The 18,874-nt window shown below is 54.9% G+C and overlaps 1 protein-coding gene across 6 annotated transcripts; it reads left to right on the forward strand.

Annotated features, from left to right (window-relative positions):
* Positions 1-7,993: 7,993 nt before the first annotated feature.
* ZFAND2A (zinc finger AN1-type containing 2A) lies at positions 7,994-16,040 on the forward strand. Of its 6 annotated transcripts, XM_032606305.1 has the most exons (7): positions 7,994-8,235; positions 9,444-9,542; positions 9,991-10,085; positions 11,674-11,805; positions 14,218-14,369; positions 15,075-15,158; positions 15,497-16,040. In XM_032606305.1, the coding sequence occupies exons 2-7, from the start codon at positions 9,488-9,490 to the stop codon at positions 15,513-15,515; spliced, it is 537 nt and encodes a 178-aa protein (XP_032462196.1). In that variant the 5' UTR covers positions 7,994-8,235; positions 9,444-9,487; the 3' UTR covers positions 15,516-16,040. The 6 variants fall into 6 exon arrangements, with proteins under 6 accessions (XP_032462196.1, XP_032462193.1, XP_032462198.1 ...); XM_032606302.1 differs by lacking the exons at positions 9,444-9,542; positions 9,991-10,085; XM_032606304.1 differs by lacking the exons at positions 7,994-8,235; positions 9,444-9,542 and having other exon boundaries at positions 9,565-10,085.
* Positions 16,041-18,874: the final 2,834 nt, after the last annotated feature.

An 18,874-nucleotide genomic window follows, 5' to 3' on the forward strand; every position in this document is an offset into this window, starting at 1 on the left:
TTTGATCTACTCCCATCACATGAGTGACCACCAGATGGAAAGGATGTGATCCCTGAGCAGCCTTGGTTTCTCAGTCAATGGACGACTGACTCTGAAAGGAGGTTTAAGAAGTCCTTACAAGGGTGAGTGTTTTGACCCCGCTCTCAACGCTCTATCGTTCTTCTCTCTTCTAACATTGTATCGGCATTTCCGCTCGTATACAGGATATACTAAGCAGCCCCTCACCCCTTGCTGTTGGGGGCTCAATAGGCACTGAACAAAGGCTTCTGCAGGCTCGTCTTTCCTGACAATACTTGGAGGATATTGGAACGGAAGCCCTTGCACCGGTTTGTTATCAGATAATGGAGTAGGCAAGAATCATGTGACCCAGATTCCGGGATAAAAGGGGTCCCATAAGCTAGATAACATCACATCACAAAATTAAGAGTTAGAAAAACAAAACATTGGGTCACCTCTGCTGCATTCAGCTGCTTCCTGCTCGCTTGGGAACCTGAACGAGTTTATATTTATTCCACGGGGCTTCTGCTTTCTTAAAAATGTGTCGCGAGGCAGATCACGTACTGCGGTTTATCACAGAATCACTTTCCAGAATTAAATTCTCGGTCTAGCCGACTTCGTGTCTATGAAATATTTGTGCTCCGCACCGAGTCTAGGGGGTACGGAGGTTGGCTTCCGTTGGCAATTCTATCCAGGTGGCAATCTCCCCCTCTCAGGTTTCCTAGGAGGGTGTCAGGGAGAGGTCAGAGCATCTCCACTGTCCGAGGCCACAGCCCAGAGCTGCAGGGGGAGCGTGCCCCCCACCCCCAAAGCACGCATTGTTCACTGGGAAACCAGGGCTCCCAGGACAGGCTCCAGTAGGAAAACCGGCCTCATTGGGGTTATCCTCATCGGTATATCCGTTATGAGGCCATAACACGCAGACGTATACGTGGCTACTCAGAATCTGAGAGACGCCTTCCTTCCCGGGGAGCCCGTGCCGAGACCTTCCCCGAGGCCTTATGGGAAAGTCCTGAATCATCAGAGCGTCTCTCCCTGGTTTTGCCACCTGATGGCACCTGGTTACCACAGCGAGGTGCGTAAGCGTCACCTCAAGGGGTTAAAGGGCACAGGAGGCTTGTGGTCTGACCTCAAGAAGAGTGTCGAAGGGACTCCCCTGGTGGTCCAGTGGGTAAGGCTCCCTGCTCCCAGTGCAGCGGGCCTGGGTTCGATCCCTGGTTGGGGAGCTAGATCCCACATGCCGCAACTAAGAGCCCGCATGCTGCAGCGAAGATCCCATGTGCCGCAGCTAAGACCCAGTGCAGCCAAAATAAATAAATACTAAAAAAAAAAAAGTGCCTCTGAGAGAGCAGGCGCCACCCCCCCACCCCACCCCACCCCACCCCCGCAGCCTGGCCTCCGCCTCCGCTACTTTCTGGCGGGTCGTTTCCTCTCAACAGCTATTTCCATTCCTGCCCCAGGCACGTGGGGGCCTGCACGCCTGGCCGCTGCGGTTGTCTGGGGCCACTGAGTTGGGAGGCTCGCCTGCAGGAGGACCTGATGGCCAGCGTGAGGCCCCAGCGCCGTGGCTTCCTTTCTGCCGGAGCAGCTAGCGATGAGGCTTCCGACAGCGACGGCTCCATCCTCCCGGGGTGAGGGCGGCGTGGAGCAGAGCCTATCTGAACACTGAGGACGCGAAGCCTGAGTGAGACATAAGCCTTGATGTTTTCAGTGACGTCTGTTCCAGTGTGACCCAGCCTGTCCCGAGAGCTGCACCAGTGCAAGGAATGACTTTCCCAAAGGTCATCGATGTCCTTCTGGCCAAACGCCTGGAAGGAGCTCCAGTCCCCCTGGATTTCAGCCAAGCGTTTGGCGCTCGGTCCCCTCCCCTCCCCCTGAATCTCCCACGGCTTCTTTCTGTTTCCTCTCCCTCCCGTGGCCTGTCTGCCACTCGCTCACGCTCAACTCCGGCCATTTCTCACTCTCTTTTCTGGAGACTTTATCCATTGTCTTGGCTTCAAGTCAGATTCCAACTCTAATTCCGTGTTCTCTCTATTCATACAACTTCTCCACAGCTCAGGGTGACCCGAAGCAGACTTATCTCGTCTCCAAACTGCTACTCTCGGTCACCTCCCTGTTCCTGCCAGCTCCTCTGCTTCCCCAAGCCTGAAACTCGGGGCGCCCTCCTCCTTCCGTCCTCCTTGCCCACCAGCCAGGAAGTTCTGCTGAGAATAGACCCCTTTCCTTCCACCTCCTCTGCACTAGTACCTGCAACGGCTCAGGACGAACTAACAGACCTGAGCTCCACTCTGAGCCTCTCAAAACGTCCTGCACCTCAGCCCCAGCCTTGTCTCGCGAGCATCGGTCTCACCTATCGATCTCCTGGACCACGTCCTGCCTTTCTCCCCCGTCAGGTGGGGCTCAGGTGTCTCTGTCTGTGTCCGCTTAGCTCCACGTCAAGCACTGAGCTTCCCTCTCCAGTCTTCTCGCCCTCTCCCTGAATCGCCACCTCGCTGTGAATGGTGGACGCGTTCACTTCACGATCCCAGCCTCCTGGCCCATCCTTCATCTGTTATCGGCACCGTTACGCTGGAGGAAGGTCCCTCCCCACTGTGCGTGATTCTGGTGGGGTGTCTACCAGGGGCGGCAGTGGCCACGTCAATTACATGTGATACAGGACACTTCGTCTTCTAGTTTTCCTAGCAGAGTCCCTGGGTGTGCCTGTTGTCCCAGCGGAATCACCAGCAGCGCCCCATTTTCACTCTTAAAAGCGTCTCAGCATCACGTGTTCCCACCTCACACGTGACCCACGAAAGCACGTCAGCGTCCACCCTAGGACTCTGGCACGGGTGCTGGGAGACAGTGGCTCACCCTGCTGGCAGCTCCGTCCCCACCACACAGAGTGGAGGGGCTTTCAGAGGCGAGGGCGTCCAGGCGTCCATCTGAGTTCCGGGATCCGAGCACATCTCGAGGCCAGGAGCCTGTAGACTCCCCTTTGGGGAAAGTCTGTTTTGAGGGGGTTCCTGTCACCCGCAGTCAGGAGTCCTGCTGACACGGCTCTGGCTTGGGCAGCCCTCCCCTCCCCAGCCCACCACCCCACCTCCGAGGGCCAGCAGGAGCCCCCCACCCGTGAGCCCTTCCTAGACACCTGGCCTCACTCTTCCAGGCGCGCCCTGAGGCTGGTCACCCTGAGTCCCAGTGATGACTGCCTGTGGCCTGCAAGCTCGCAAACACAGTGTTTAGACTTAACGCCCCATTGTTTCAGGAGGGGCGTCTTCTTTTCCTCCGAGATTGAGACTGTAAGCTCACGGGAAGAGACGGACCCAGCTGAATCTTTCTTATATTTTCCTGAGGCCAAACAGGGTGCTGTGCACAGAGCGGGCACCCGATAAATATTTGTTGAGGATATGAATTATAAGGGTAATATTGACTGTGTCCAGGCCGAGGAGAGAGAGTCCTGGGGGAAACGGGCAGTGGAGAGTCGCCTATTTAAGCAGCTGGACACGCAGGCGGGCAGGGAACAGGTTTCATCCTTTCTTCACTCACAATGGCTTCTCCTGCCTGTACCCCGCTTCCTTACCACAGGCACCATTCTGTCCCCTCTGCTCCTCACCCCGCTTCAGCCTGCCTCGTGCCCCTACCTCTGGGGCCGCTCTAAAGGCAACAGTGACCAACGTGTGACCGACATGTCACAGAACACAGACACGCAAGCTTCCCTCTGTCCCCCAGCAGCAGGAGGCAGGTGACCCATGCTCCCTCCCAGCTTCTCTCTCCTCCCTCGGCTTCCACGAGGCCTTCCTCTCACTCCCGGGCAGCTAGGCCTGCGCGTCTTTCTCCGATCTCTAAACGCTGGATTTTGCTAAGGCGGATCCTCTCCTCCTCCACGGGTGTCCTCTCCCAGGGCGATCTCGGCACTTATGGATTTAATTGCCATCTTTATGCTGTCGATTTCCAACGTTGTTTCTCCAGGCCAGACCTCTTCTCCGACTTCCACTCATGTATCCATGCGCTTATTTGCCGACTCTCCCCTCTTGTCCCATAGCAGATACCGATACATCCTAAATTGAAACATTTTTTTCCAAGTGTCAGCAAGAATGCTTTGGCTACAAAAAAAAAATTGTCTCAGGTTACAAGAAGCCCAGAGGCAGGGAAATTGATGGTCAGCGCAACGATGTAATCAGCCGCCCAGGTTCTCTCCACCTTCTGCACCGCTGTCTCTATCGGACTTGATCCGTAAGCTTTGCCCTGCCTGTTAGCGAGAGGCCACTATTTTCAAGCAACACAAAAGATTCTTCTAGAAGAGGGCTATGTCCTAATGGATGTCTCTCTTTTATTAGGAAGGAAATCTTTTCCCAGAAGCCCCTCTCCCTGGACCACACGCTGATGCCCTGCCTACAAGGGGAGCAGTGAAGGTGGGTAAGGCTTCTGTGTTTCCATGGTTTCCATGGTGACTGTCATCTCTGTTACCTGGACTGCAGCCACAGCCTCTTACCTGCTTGCCCAGCTTCTGCTCCGGCCTCTCCCCCATCTGCCTGTCTGCCACAAACTGTGGATGAACACGTTTTAAAGTACAGTGTGTGCAGCCAGTATAACGTCAATGTGTTTTCTCTTCTCCATCAAGACCATCAAGGCCCTGGGACTTCCCTGGTGGCTCACTGGTTAAGACTACACGCTCCCAATGCAGGGAGCTTGGGTTCAATCCCTGGTCAGGGAACTAGATCCCACATGCATGCTGCAACTAAGAGTTCGCACGCCGCAACTAAGGAGCCCGCGAGCCGCAACTAAAGACCCAGTGCAACCAAATAAATAAATAAATAATTTTAAAAACACAAAAAAGGCTAGGCCCTGCAGTGACACTCATGGCTCCACGGAAGGGTCCATCTAGACCAAAGAAGTCGTTGCTCAGATTTGAGTTTTAAACCTAAACTTTTAAGAGCTCATAGCAAGCCTTAATCTTAGAAGCAAGGCTTTCAAGAGAGAGGAAAGGGAACCATGAACCGAAGTTTGTGAGATTCACCCTTAGAGCAAGAAACCCAAGGCGATGATGTGAGAGAAATGCCCCGCAGCATAAGGAGAACATTACTTCCAGGGCTGGGGAGAGATCTGATGGGCTTTGAAAGGGAGACGCCAAGCTTGTCATGCTGGCTGGGTCCCTAAGAATGGACCCCGGCTCATCCTGCAGCCCTCAGATGTGGGACTTGCAATGATAAACAACCTGGGCTTGGACGGGGTGCTCTGAAGGCGTGGGGCTCCCACCTGTACCTCTGGGAGAGGCACACACCTTCTCTGTGCCAGCACAGGGAGGGTGCGGTGGATGATGCCTGGGGCGCAGCCAAGCAGGGAGAGGACCTCAGCTGGTGCCCCAGAGCCGCAGTCCCCGCACACAAGCTAGAGGAGCTCCCCAGCCCCGCGTGCCCCGGCATGGAGGGCGGACAGGGTCACTGGACCTGAAACCGGGGGTCAGGACAGTGCACGTGATGAGCTTGGGATCAGAGGTCACGACGGAAGTCCTGACACCGACAGCAGGTGCTAGCACCTGACCAAAGGCTGTGGACAGGGCATCACCTGCAGAGGCCAGAGCCTCCACCCTTCACTGCCACGGGGTTATATGCGCACCTCCGAGCCCAGGCGCCACGGAAGGAGACGGGAACGAGGGATTGTAGGAAGAAGGCTTGAAATGACTGCGGTTTGAGCTGGACAGTGACCAAGGTCACCAAAGGAACCGGATCTGAACAGACTGGTGACGGGACGGGGCCCGTGTCTGCCGGCGGCAGGCGTCTGGGGCTCCAAAGGAAAGTGGAGCTCAATTTTAGAAAACTGAGAAAGTTGCAATTATTTTTCGTTCAGCTGTGTAAAGTATGTGTACTTTATACATATTGTCTCCTGCCCACCCCTCAAGGTCATGCTTAAAGCTTTTCGGCAATACCCCTTTGCACTCAAAATAAAGCCCCGAATCTTTTCATGACGCTCTGGGTCCTATGACCTGGCACCTGGCTGCGTCTCCATCCCCACCCCTGGCTGGTGAAGGTAGCAGAGGGGAGTTAGGAATGTGGACTTGGGGTGCGGTCTGAATCCTGGCTCCTCTTGGGCGTGTCCCTTGTCACCTCTGTGCCCCAGTCTCCTTGCAGGTAAAACAGGGATCACAACAGTGAGCTGTTGGTGAAGGGCACTGTGGTCTCTTGATAGAGAATCACGTGTCTGGGCACGCACTCTGGCCTCTTCTCTCAAGTAGAACTTCCTGAGGTTTGCTAACTAAGGCTCCGAGGTCCGCCTCCCCTCCCGTCCCCCGGGTCACAGTGGTACAAGGTCCTTGCTCCCCTTTATCGGGATGTGGTAAATTACTTAGGTGGATGGTGGTCACCTAACTTAACGCTTTGGGCATCTCTCTTTGTATGAAGGCAGATGTTCAGTTAATGACAAAAACACTGCATTTAAAAATTCTGACTGGGGCTTCCCTGGTGGCGCAGTGGTTGGGAGTCCGCCTGCCGATGCAGGGGACGCGGGTTTGTGCCCCAGTCCGGGAAGATCCCACATGCTGCGGAGCGGCTGGGCCCGTGAACCATGGCCGCTGAGTCTGCGCGTCCGGAGCCTGTGCTCCACGACGGGAAAGGCCACAACAGTGAGAGGCCCGTGTACCGCAAAAAAAAAAAAAAAAAAAAAAAAAAAAAAAAATTCTGACTGATGATCTTTTGCTCTCACGACAGTTTGGTGTCATCTTGGCTGCATCAGGAACAGCAGAGGTGGGCCAAGTGCTCGCCTGTGACACCCCCGGGGTGTCCGCTCTCACACCTTCTCCTGACCTTCCCTGATGCTGGGTGTGAATTCTGGTTCTTCGGGTTATAAAGTCAGGGTTAAAAAATAAATGGGGAAGGCAAATCATTCCCTTATGGCGGAACGCCAACTAATAAATGTAGAGGAAATGATGGAAATTTTAAAAAGCATAGTGAACGTAGTGATACAGGCAGAAGCGACTGACAGAGTCAAGGTTGTCAGAGGTTCATGAAGAATAACAATGGTGGAATCTTGGAATCTCTCCCTACGAGATACTAATTAATTCACAAATGAAAAAGTGGAGAAACTTAGCAAACATCGGGACGACGATGTCAAGATAAACGTCACCCACGCTAGGAGGGGTTGCAATCCTGGGCCGGCGATGAGCGCAGTACCATTTCTGTGATGTAACCACCAAGAAAGTATGACCCAAGTCTGCTCCTGAGGAAACGTGGATGTACACTGCCTGAGAGTCACGTTATATGAATGAAAGTCTGTGATCTTTAATAAAAACCGTCGGGGACAGGAAGACACTGAACGGGTAACTGGTGACGGGCTCCTGGAGCACAGAGGAAAGAGACATCGACGACACGGTTGGCAGAAACCTAAATGGGGTCTGCGGGTCGGACCTTAACATAGTGTCACCACTGATTTGCGTGCCGGGCGGCTGGAGTGGTCACGTAGGGAGTATTGGGGGCGGGGGGGGGGAGGTGATGGGGCATCATGTCCACACCACGCTCTCACGTGGTCCAGAACAAGGGTAAGGAAAATGCGCACATACACATACACACACACGGTCGATCCTTCATGGCTGTGGTTTCCACATCTGTGAACTTGCCCACCCGCTAAAGTTCCTCTGTAACTGCAAAATCAGTGCCTGTGTGCGTGAGCCGGCTGGACGCACTTCCAGCGGAGCCTCGCGCCGGGTACCGGCCGCCCGCGCCCCCAGCCTCCGTGGCGCCCAGCGCGGGGTATCCTCCCCCCGCACCCCGGCCCACCCCGCCCGGACTCAGCGCCCCGCTCCGGGTGCCGGCCCAGTGCGCCTGCGCAGAGCTGCCTCGCCCTGACTCCTCAGCCCGAGAAGCCGCCGGACTGTTCGAGAAGAGGCGAGGAGTGGGCGGGCCGACGGGGCCGCGGAGGGCGCGATTGGTCGGCCTAGCGGTGACGTCTAGGGGCGCGCCGGGAATGCCTGGCCGCGGAGGGCGCGATTGGTCGGCTCGGCGGAGACGTCGTCGGGGGCGCGCCGGACACGCCCGGAGGGCGGTGGCTCTCTGACCCGGCGGCTGCGAATAAATGGCCGGGAGGTCCTGGCGGCGCGATGCTGGGCTCTCCCGCGGACTCGGACCGGCCTCGGCCGTCGCTCGGATCCTGTTTTCTTCGTCCCTTTGGCCTTGTCCCCCGCGGCTGACCGCGGGCAGGGAGACAGCTCTTGGTCTCTGCCACCTTCCGCTCCCCTCTGCGGCTGCCCAGGCCTCAGACGAGGGCCAGGTACGGGGTCGGCCTGGGGGTGCCGGGCGGGGGTCGGACGGGGCCGCGAACCTCGGACTGGCAGGGCGTTAGTGTCCTAGCAGAACGGGGCTCTCACACCGCGGCTGCGGCGCCGAGAGCGCGACCACGTCGGGATTGAGTTCGGCTTCTCGTCGGTCCTCGATCGGTCGATTCCCGAACGTCCGCTGGGTGTTGCTGATCCAGGATGGGCAGACCCGACCTGGGCCCTGCGCTTCGCGGAGCCGAGAGTAGGAAACGAAGCTGCAGTGGGAAGCCGAGCGAGTGGGTCCTGGGAAAGGACTTACAGAGTAGAGGAAGCGCGATTTGGGTGGGGCCAGGTGAGGGTGTTAGGAAAGGCCCCGAGTGACGCTTTAAACCGGGCCCTGAGGGCATGAGCGGATGTCACCTGTGGCCAGAGTATCCCAGGCCTCCCGGCAGCGGGAGAGCTGATGGGCAGGTCCGGAAAAGGCCCCGGGGACGTGAATTCTGGGAGGGACAAGAGTTTTGAGAGGTTTGGTGGGTGCCAGATCACGGAGGGGCCCCTGTGAGGCGTGCCGTGGACTTCAGTTTTCTCTCAAGTGCAGTGACATCACCGTTTGTCCACCTGTTTTCCACTGGTGAGTTAACGACTTCCCCTTCCCCTGGTCAACTCCAGGTTGATTGTCATTAAGGAATAAATTCTGAGTAAAACTCAATGCATAAGGGAGTTAAAGGCAGCAACAGGGGGCTGAGTCGAGTGTCCCCGGGATAGTGTAGTCAAGTAACGTGACTTAGCACCTGGTAACAGAGTTTTGTTTGTCAAGTATATTCAGTAGATGAAATTGCGATTTAAAGTTCACCGAGGCTGTAACTTTCCCTAGTAGCTGTGTAGTTGAATATGGGACATCCCTGTCAATATGGGTCAAAGTATGGATTAATGAAAACTTAAATTCGGGTTGAGCTTGATAAACTAGGAATTAAAAGAACTGAAAAACAATCTGTCTGCGAAGGGGTTTGATTCTGAAGGAGCTTGTACTTACGCTAAACCTCCCATTTTCTGTTCGCTGAAAGACAAGAATTTGTGACACTTAGGCCCCTGCGGGAGCCCAGATGACTCGGGCATTTAATGCTCCCTACATGTTTACTTATATCAGCTGTGCGATATAAACCCTGGTGACTGAAATTCGGACCATCCTTGCTTTCCTCCTAATTATTTCTAATTCTTGCAGGTGACATTTCACTCTGTCATCTGTGTTTTGGACATTTTCTCATAATGGAGTTCCCTGATTTGGGGAAGCATTGTTCAGAAAAAACTTGCAGGCAGCTAGGTAAGCACTTCTAGGAGAGCGTTAACGGGAAATGGGTGTCTCGTCATCTATTTGGGAGAAGAACTGGCCACTGTCTTCATTAGCTGTTGTTCTCTGGGCCTTGGCCTTTCCGGCTTTTCAGTAAGGAGATGCTGGCCTGAGTTTTTGGTTCTGTACAGCTAGGTACAAGGCTGGCTGCCAGCACCGAGTGGATTTAAATGCTCTGCTTAAATACGTGGTACCCCGTGAGGTGGGGTCTCTTTGGAAAGGATAGCTATGCCGGTTCTTCAGTGTTGCTGGCATTGTCAAATTCGTGGCCCCCAATTTTTTTCTCATGTGGTACCTCGAGGATGTATTTGATAGGCATAATATGAACTCAGCAAAGGTAATATGATCTATGATTCTCCTGTTCTAGTCTTTCAAACACTTTACTGTTTTTTGTGTGTTTTTTGTTCTTTTTTTTTTTTAGATTTTCTTCCGTTAGAGTGTGATGCATGTAAACAAGGTTTCTGTAAAGATCATTTTACCTGTGCTGCACATAAATGTCCCTTTGCATTCAGGAAGGTAATTGGTCGTACTTCATTCTAAAGATTCTCATCCTCGCTCTCCAAAGCTGCGCTGCCCAAGATGGTGGACACTAGCCACATGTAGATAAAACCTAATTAAAATTAAATAAATCTTAAAAGTCCTGTTTCTCAGTGACGCCAGCCACGTTTCAGGTTTTCGGGAGCCGTGTGTGGACAGAGCAGATGTGGAGCTTTTCCATCGTTGCAGGAAGCTCTGGACGGCACAGCTCTAAAGCAACAGATTATTTTCCTGGAATCAAATTGTTGTACCTAAACCTTCCGAGCTTACTTTACATGTGAAAACAGTTCCTTTTATTCAACACACAAGGAAAAACAGCTCTGTCTTCATGGGGCACAAGAAACGCAGTGCAGCGCTTGATGGGGGCTCTGATCTGGGCAGAATTGTAAATGCTTGCTTGTCTGGGTAACCTTGCAGCCTTGGCATCCTCCCTGGGTGATTCAGACAGTTCGTGGTGGAAGCTGGAGGATGGCTGTAAGGAAACAGACCTGCCTAAGTCCAGAGGTTTAAGACCGTGCTTATTGACTTTTCAGGTGGTCCCAGCCTGAACTCACTTTGTTTTGGGTGCTTCAGGGAGCATTTTCGTGAGCTCCTCAGTCAGCGCTCTGCTGCTCCCCCAGGGTGGCAGTTAGAAGTGCTATACCCTTTGACCAGTGTCGGCTGGGCTCTGGCCCTTTGCTGATTCATGGGGGCGGGGGAGGGTGACCCATGTTTACCCGGCACCGATGACCAGGCCAAACTACCTGGTCTGTTGCCTTGACCTTCCTGTGTCCCTGGATAGGGAGAGTCTGCCTAGAGGTGACTGAATGATGCTTTATTTCTTAACTTGGCCAACTTGCCAGCTGCAGGAGCACCGCTGGGTGGCTTTCCAGCTCAGTTCCCAGACAGCTGGCATTGCGATTCTGTGATTACCTGTTACTGGTCCACATGTCACTTCAGTGTTCTCGAGCTAAATTAGCTCAGCTCCTGCCCTGGCCCAGAGGGATTTTAACCATGCTGCGCGTTCCCTCCAGAGCCCCCCAGTGCTGGCCTTGGATGGTGGTTCTGAGCCTGAGAGCTCAGCCTGGCCACGTGCGCCCTTGACTGATGAGCTAGTCTGCCTGCGTGGCCGCGGCGGAAGCTACAGGAGCATCGGGGAGGCCGTTGGCCGGCGAAGGAGCTGAGGCTCTTCACGGCTGGTGTTTCTTCCTGGCAGCCCCACCCTCGAGGTGTTTGGGCAGCTTCACTGCTCACTACACGGTGCTGGACAGATAGCCCTGTCCTTCTGGATCGGTTCACCAGCTGCCTTCGGGGGCTGCGCTTGACCTCTGTCTCAGGGTCACTTCTGCGGGTGGTTAATAGTCTGTTTCTTCAGTTCTCCTGGGTTCCGCTTCAGGCAACTGTCTTCAAGCCCTAGGGATGCCTTGCTCGATCCCCTGTGCCAACCACACTCTCCTCTCGTGGGGGGCAGATGTCAGTGTTTGTACTCTGTTTGCTTTTCAGTGTGCTGTACCACTGTGCCTTTGTGTGTGTGTGTGAGGTTTGATTGTCTGAATCTGGAATATCATCTTATATTTGTTATTTTTAGGATGTTCAGGTCCCAGTGTGCCCACTTTGTAACAGCCCCATCCCAGTAGAAACGGGAGGTGTCCCAGACGTGGTGGTCGGTGAGCACATGGATGGAGCTTGTAAACACCACCCCGGGAAGAAGAAAGAGAAGGTGAGGATAGAGTCTGTGTCAGCCCTTTGGGGGCTGGTTTCTCCTCAGAGGAAAGAAGGTCAGTTATCCAGCGAGGCTAATTAGTTTTAATAGTTTTTGTACAGAATAAAACGCTAACAGTTGATCGGTGTTTTCCTGGGTTGTGAACAGGATGGGTTTTTACAGTCACATGAGCATATTTCCTAAACGTTAGGGCCTATGTTAGGATTTGCTTTCGTTACAGGAATTCCTCCCAAGATGGAAGGTTAATGTGGTTTTCTAGAATCCTTCTGTTAGTGTGTGGTTTCTCCCAAGCTCCGCCTGGGAAATGTCAGGGATGTAAAATCAAACATGGGCGTTCCTGCTCTGGTCGCCTTGGTGCTCGTTCTGAAGTCCCGCGTCTGTCCGTTTGGAGTCGGCTGTGGTGGAAGGAGCGGCCACCTGCCTCTCCTTAAATACGTGGTACCACGTACTTAAGCAGAGCATTGAAATCCAGCTCGCGTTTGTCTCGTTCACCCTGTAGTGCTGGGTGACGCCCGGTCCCCGCGGTGCGCCGGCCGCTGGGTTCCGGCGCCCTCGCTGCGGCTCCCTCACTGCGGCTCGCCTGGGTGTTCGCTGGCGTCGGGGGTTTTCCCGCTTCTGCTGCTGCTCAGGGAGTTCCCGTGAGGGGCCAGCTGTCCTCCTTGTCCCCGGGTGTGGCAGCTTCCCCCGGCTGACCCTGTCGCCGTCTCCTCTGGACTCTCCCTCCATGGGGCTGGACCTCCCGGGCCGGCCTCCTTTTTCCCCTCAAGTTCCCTTTTCTCTGTGTGACCCACGTGCAGGTGGTCTTTCCTACGTCGTGGTCAGTCGTCCCCATGTGCCAGGTCCGCAGCTGACCGCGCGCGTGCGCCGGGGACAGAGCGGCTCTGCCGTGCGGGCGGGGGTCCTCCCAGACGCGCGGCCTCCTCCCGGGCCCCGCGTCACCCGCGCTGCCTCTGCTGCTGTCGATTTCTGAGCCTTCGGGGATTCTGTGTCACACATACGCTGCTTCTTGGCCCTCCCTGCCGGCTCATAGTTCAGCTTTTTCATGTCTGCTGAGTCCATTACTGCTCGTCCATGTGCTTTTGCTAAAATCTTGTGGCTGTTTTGGGCTTCCCTGGCGGTCCAGTGGTTAAGACTCTGCGCTTCCACTGCAGGGGGCTCTATCCCCGGGTCAGGGAACTAAGATCTCGCGTGCCGCGTGGCACAGGCAAAAAAAAAAAAAAAAAATAGAAATTAAAATCTTGTGGCTGTTTTCTTTTTATCTTTTGCCCTTTGGGGTTCATCCATCCTTTTTCAGAACGTCTCTTTGTGGTCACTTTTATAGAACTTCAGGCAGGATCGGAGCCGCCACCTGTGGTCACTTCTCCATCCTCAACTAGAGTCCAAGGAGACTCGGGTTGGACATGGCCCGTGGCAGCTGGTCCACTCCTCGGACTGGAGACTCTCGGAGCCCTGCACGCGTCCCCAGGCCCAGCCCAGCACTGCACGCTCCCTGGGGCCTCCAGGTTTATTTGGGTGGTTTCCCTAGGATGCGGGCTGCGCTGCCCCCTGGTGTCTTGGCCTTTAGAGCTTATCTCCAGGGCACTGGCTTCTGACCACCTTACCTCACGGTTTCTATATGTTACACTAAATACAGAACAAATGCAATTATGACAAATAACCTGGAACAGGCGAGGGTGAAGTCTGTCCCTGAACTTCCGTCCCAGACCCTCTGATGGGAGCCCCCCCCACCCCCCGACCCCTTCCTGGCCCGTCTCCTCCAGCCCGTGGCTGCTGCTCGTGCTTGCCGTGCCTCCGAGCCTTCCGGAAGCTTCGGTGACCAGGCCCTCCTCCCTCCTGGCTCCACCTTCACTCCCCACCGCGCGCTGCCCCTCTCGTCTTCCGGGCCCCGCTGGCACGCACCCGGGTCACTCGCCCTTCTTGGCCAGAGGGCTGCCCCCAGGCTGCCGGCCCCCCTCCTCCCTGACACTGTCACCCGCACAGAGTCGGAAGTGCCTGGGAGTTTATATCACCCCAAAGACCCCGCAGTAACTAACGGCTGTGCCAGCTCCCTCTAGGGCTGTGCGTCACGCCTCGTGCCTGGCCTCCTTCCCCCCGTGTCCCCGTCCCCTGCCCTCCCGTCTTGTTCTTTTCCTGGAGTACCCCCCCAAGCATCTCACATGAGACCCCAACTTAAAATGCTGCTTTTGTATTTACCACTTGTTAAAACTTTTCTGTCTCCTAAACTAGTATTTCCTTGTTTACCTGACGGAAAGACATCTCAGTGAAACCCCGGTGCCTTCATTCTTCATTCTGTTTAGCTAAGGACCGTTTCTAGTTTAAATGCCGATGGTCTTATGGGGGGGGCGGGGGCTTGTCGAATGATTGCTCGGTGAGGCTGCTGGAACATTGAAGCAACTTGTACTTTCTCAGATTTTCACGTACCGCTGCTCAAAAGAGGGCTGCAGGCGGAAAGAGATGCTGCGGGTGGCTTGCGCTGAGTGTCGCGGCAGCTTCTGCATTCAGCACAGACACCCTCAGGACCACGGCTGCACCCGCGGAGGCCCCGCTGCCAGCACGGTGGGGTGAGGAGAGGCCCGGCTCGGCCTGCATGGCGTTGGGACAACCTGGACCCGTGCTGCGCGCTCAGCGCTTGGTGTTGAGCATTCGCTGTAGGGGTTTGGGTGGATATGATCTTAATTAAAAGCGGATTCCAAATCGAAGGCGGATTCGAGTCGTCATTTGCTGGGACTGCAGTTCTGGAGCCAGAAGTGCCTGCTCACCGTGCGGGGCCATGGGGAGGGTCTCCCCCGGCCTCCCCCTCGCGAGGGTGCTTCCCGTAGGCTCGGGGCTCTCTGGCTTGTGGACGCGTCACCCTGGCCTTCCACCTTCCTGTGGCATTCTCCCTGTGCACGGTGCTGTCCAAGCGTCCCCTCTGCATGAGGACACTGGTCTGTGGGGTCAGCGTACTGTGAGCTCACCCTCCCTAACCTCCAGCGACCCTCCCTCCAAATAGGTCCTGGGTGTCGGAATCCACCCCACCTTCTGATGGGGGCAGTTCAGCCCCTTCACCGGTTATTTACAGGGAGAACCTTCCTCAGGTCGGTGGAAAGGTCTGCCCCCACCTTCCGTGGGTAGAAATGGAAGCCCGAGTCAGCTGTCCCTTCCACTCGGCCGTTTCTCGTGGTGTCTGTGCCCGAGCCGGGCTGGGGGGTGACCTCGTCCCTGCGTGCGTGGCTCTCGGCACCGGTGAGGGGTTGGCTGAGCTCTGACCTGACCCTTCTGCGCAGGTGCTCGGCAGCAAGGGACTCGGAACCTGGGCCGTCGGGGGCTTCACGCGAGGGGCCGGGCGGCTGGCTGGCTCGGCGCTTCAGGTACTGGTCGGGGGCGCGCGGTGTTGCTGCCCTCGTGTCGGACGGGGCGGTTCTCTGTCCCGCCGGTGAGTGCTCAGCGGTTGTGGTACGGCTCATGACTGGCCACCTGGAGCTCCGCGCTCCGTCACAGCTGGATGGGATGGAGCGGGACGCACGCCCGGCCTTGGGCTTTGTCAACCCCGGGTGCGCACGCAGGTCCCGCCAGCACAGGGCGACGAGAGTAACACTTTGTAGCTGGTTTCTGAAGCACTGTGATTGGCGAATGTCTTTTGTACGATCACCCGCTTGTAGTTAATCAAGACAAACCTAAGAACATAAGCTGTTTTCTTCTCTTTCAGGTGGAGAGTAAAGCGTTGATGTGACTGTATCTGTTCAAACTGGCCTCTTTCCATACATGATTTGCACTTTGTGGATACTTTTATGCTCTAGCACTTCCATACTTCCCACCGCGAGCAGCTCTGCCCTGAGCTGAGTTGGTCAGGGGCTTCTGTCACTTAAACCACTGAGAGTGGATCTCACTGTGTCTTCCTCACGCGGCATCTGAGCTCAGGCACGGGGGCGGGACTACACCTACCCTGTTAGGGGTCCTTGTCCAGAGGTGGCCCCCAGCCCACCGCTCCTGTTCGACTGAGAGAACAGCCTGTGACCCTCTGACTGCAAGCATTGGGGTGACACCGAGGGCTTTGGGGCCTGTCAGGAGCGCCGTCATCTCCTGGGACCTCAGGGAACCGGATGAAGAGAAATGCCATCCCAGGCATAGCCCCAGGGGCACCCAGCCATGCGCTCCAGACATCCCACTGCTTGCGGATTAACAAAAATCCAAGCAGTTTCTCTTCCTTGTTTGGTTTCATAGCCTCAAAATATAATGGTTGTGACCAGCTAGAGGGGTGGGATAGGGAGGGTGAGAGCGAGGTGCAAGAGGGAGGGGATATGGGGCTATATGTATACACCTAGCTGATTCACTTTGTTGTATGGCAGCAACTAACACACCATTGTAAAGCAATCATACTCCAGTAACGATGTTTTACACACACACACACACACACACACACACACACACACACACACATATATAGTGGTTGGGGGGTGTATTCAGTTCCCATCCCACGGGTGGGTTATCCAGCTCTTTCTACGCCCTGTCCTGTTGGTGGCGTTAGATCTGGACCCGTGGTTGTCCAGGTGCACCAGAATCGTGCGGGGCCTGGTAGAGCAGTGCCACCGCCCCCCACCCCACCCCAGCGGAGTTCCTGATGCTGTGGGTCTGGGGACTACGTGGACGGAGCCCTTTCTGCGGTCCAGGGCCAGTGCAGCGGCCACTGGCCGCTAGGGAGCACGTGGAGCCAGCGTCCAGCGTAGCCGCAGAGCTGTCACCTTCATTCAGTCATTAGGAAACCGTGTTGAGTATGTCAAGAACATGAATATGTGAATCTGGTTTTTCAGTTGTAAATTTTATAAAATCTAAGCACAGATCAGGTCTTTCTCAAGTAAGGTTAATGTCCAAATTGAGACACTGGGTTTTGAAGTCAATGCCAAGAAAAAAAGTGAAATATCTTATTGTTAAAAATATTTACAGGTCGAAATAGTATTTTGGATATGATGGATTAAATAAAACATTAAAGTGAGTTTTACCTGGTTTTGTTTTGTTTTTTAATTGTGGGTACTAGAAATTTTAAAAGTAGGTAGATGAGGCCTTCCCTGGTGGCGCAGTGGTTGAGAGTCCGCCTGCCGATGCAGGGGACACGGGTTCGTGCCCCGGTCCGGGAAGATCCCACATGCCGCAGAGCGGCTGGGCCCGTGAGCCATGGCCGCTGAGCCTGCGCGTCCAGAGCCTGCGCTCCGCAACGGGAGAGGCCACGGCAGTGAGAGGCCCGCGTACCGTAAAAAAAAAACAAAAAAAAAAAAACGGGGCTCACATCATACTTTTTAGCGCCATTCTTGATCATCCAAACTAAAGGACAAAAGACGTGCATGTTTTATCAGGAATTATCAACTTAGGAGTCCACTCATGTTTCTTAACTGTGATTGGAGTATTTAAGTGTATTTAAGAGCTTTCTGAGAAGTTAGTATTTTCCTTAAGGACCTGTGTGAATAGACACTGAGGTGGCGCAGAGGGTGAAAGGTCAGGAAAGCAGTCAAGGTCACAGGCATCCTTACGGCTGCTGCGTGGTCTCCCAGGACCTGGGCGTGTCATCGCTCCTCTGCCCGGCTGCTCAGAGAGGGTTTCCTGGACGGCCTTGCTGTGCAGGAGGGGACGTGTTTCAGAGTTTGGTGGAAGGTGCCAAGTTGCCATCCAGAAAGTCATGCCAGCTTCCTCTCCATCAGTTTCCGCACACCCTCATCAGCTGTTTCATTGGCTTAGTTTTTTCTTAATGTGATGAAAACATGGTGTCACCGTGCTTTAAATGGGTACGTCTTATATTAGTAAAGTTAAGCATTTTCTGAGAATTGCCTATTCGAGGAGTTTAAGGGCGTCAGTGGGCGTGGCCGAGGGACCGGGAAGCCACAAGTGTATTTTAAATTTTCGTAGAGAGTGCTAACATGAGAAAGTTCAGAGAATTCCTTTGAGTGTCACAAGTTTGCATGCATTTTTGAGAGAAGGCTTGTCAGGAAGTCGTGTGGTTTGTGGTCACCCGTTGGGCGGGAAGGGCTCACTTCCTTAGCTGCTGGGGCGCTTCATTGGAAATGTTTGCAAGACGTGGGATGATGAGGTCGTGGCTCGGCCACTTGATGAGTGACCTTGAGCACGTAGTGTAACGTTGGCTGTAGTTTCTTCACCTACAAATGGCAGCCTCAGGTGGGATGGGGTGAGGCTAACAGGCACTCTAACAGGTGCCCCGAGGCACAGGGCTCTCCAGGTGTGCAGGCTCTGTCTAGGCCTCGGTGCCCGGCGGTGGGCCCACCACTGCCCTACTGGACGAGTGGGCGTCAGGTCGGCCTTTTCAGGGAGTCCATCGCGTCTCTGGAGAGGGTCTGGCTCGTGGGGAGGGAGAGCCAGGGAGCAGCTGAGCGTTTTCTCCCACTGGCTGGGGTCTTCACCCACGTGCGGCCGCGCCCTCCCTGCCGAGGCTGCGGTCCTGCCTCTCAGTTCCGAGCAGGGCGAGGGGCCAGGCTGCCTGCCCAGTGTCCGGTGACTGGTGCCCCGGCCGAGGTGGTGCGCGGCTGCGGTATCAGAAGTGCCCACAAGGTGTCACTAGAGGGCCTCCCGAGAACTGAGAGCTGGTGGACTAGGTAGGACCTTAGTTCCTGCTGGAAACTGGGCCCAGGATCCTGGGAAGGACAGACGCGATCAGCCCGTCAGCCCCAAGTCAGTGTTTGCAGGTCATTCATGTTAAAAGTGATCGGGGGTGTTTTTAAATGCATCTTTAATCCGGCTTCCCCATTCATTCTTGGCAGTAATGCTATGACCAAATCTGAAAGGTAGGTTCTGAAATGAGTTCCTGAAACGTTCGTAGTTTTCCAAGTTTTAAGCTTGAGAATGAGGACCGTGGACATTTACTCACCTTTGCAAATGTTGTGAGACGTGGTGTGTTTGGGGAAGGTGGTGAGAGGGAGACTAGTCTGACTTTTCTACTTGGTCTGGTGTCAACGTTCCCCAGATAAATGTTCATTTGTTTGCTTTATTTCACTGAAAGGCTGTAAGAACAGCAATCAGTTTGCTGTACGAGGTGAGTAGATGCCCTGGAAGAGCCGAGAGGAGAGCGTCGGTGCTGCAGGCG

Source organism: Phocoena sinus, chromosome 15, assembly GCF_008692025.1.
Source record: "Phocoena sinus isolate mPhoSin1 chromosome 15, mPhoSin1.pri, whole genome shotgun sequence".
Classification (NCBI taxonomy): domain Eukaryota; kingdom Metazoa; phylum Chordata; class Mammalia; order Artiodactyla; family Phocoenidae; genus Phocoena; species Phocoena sinus.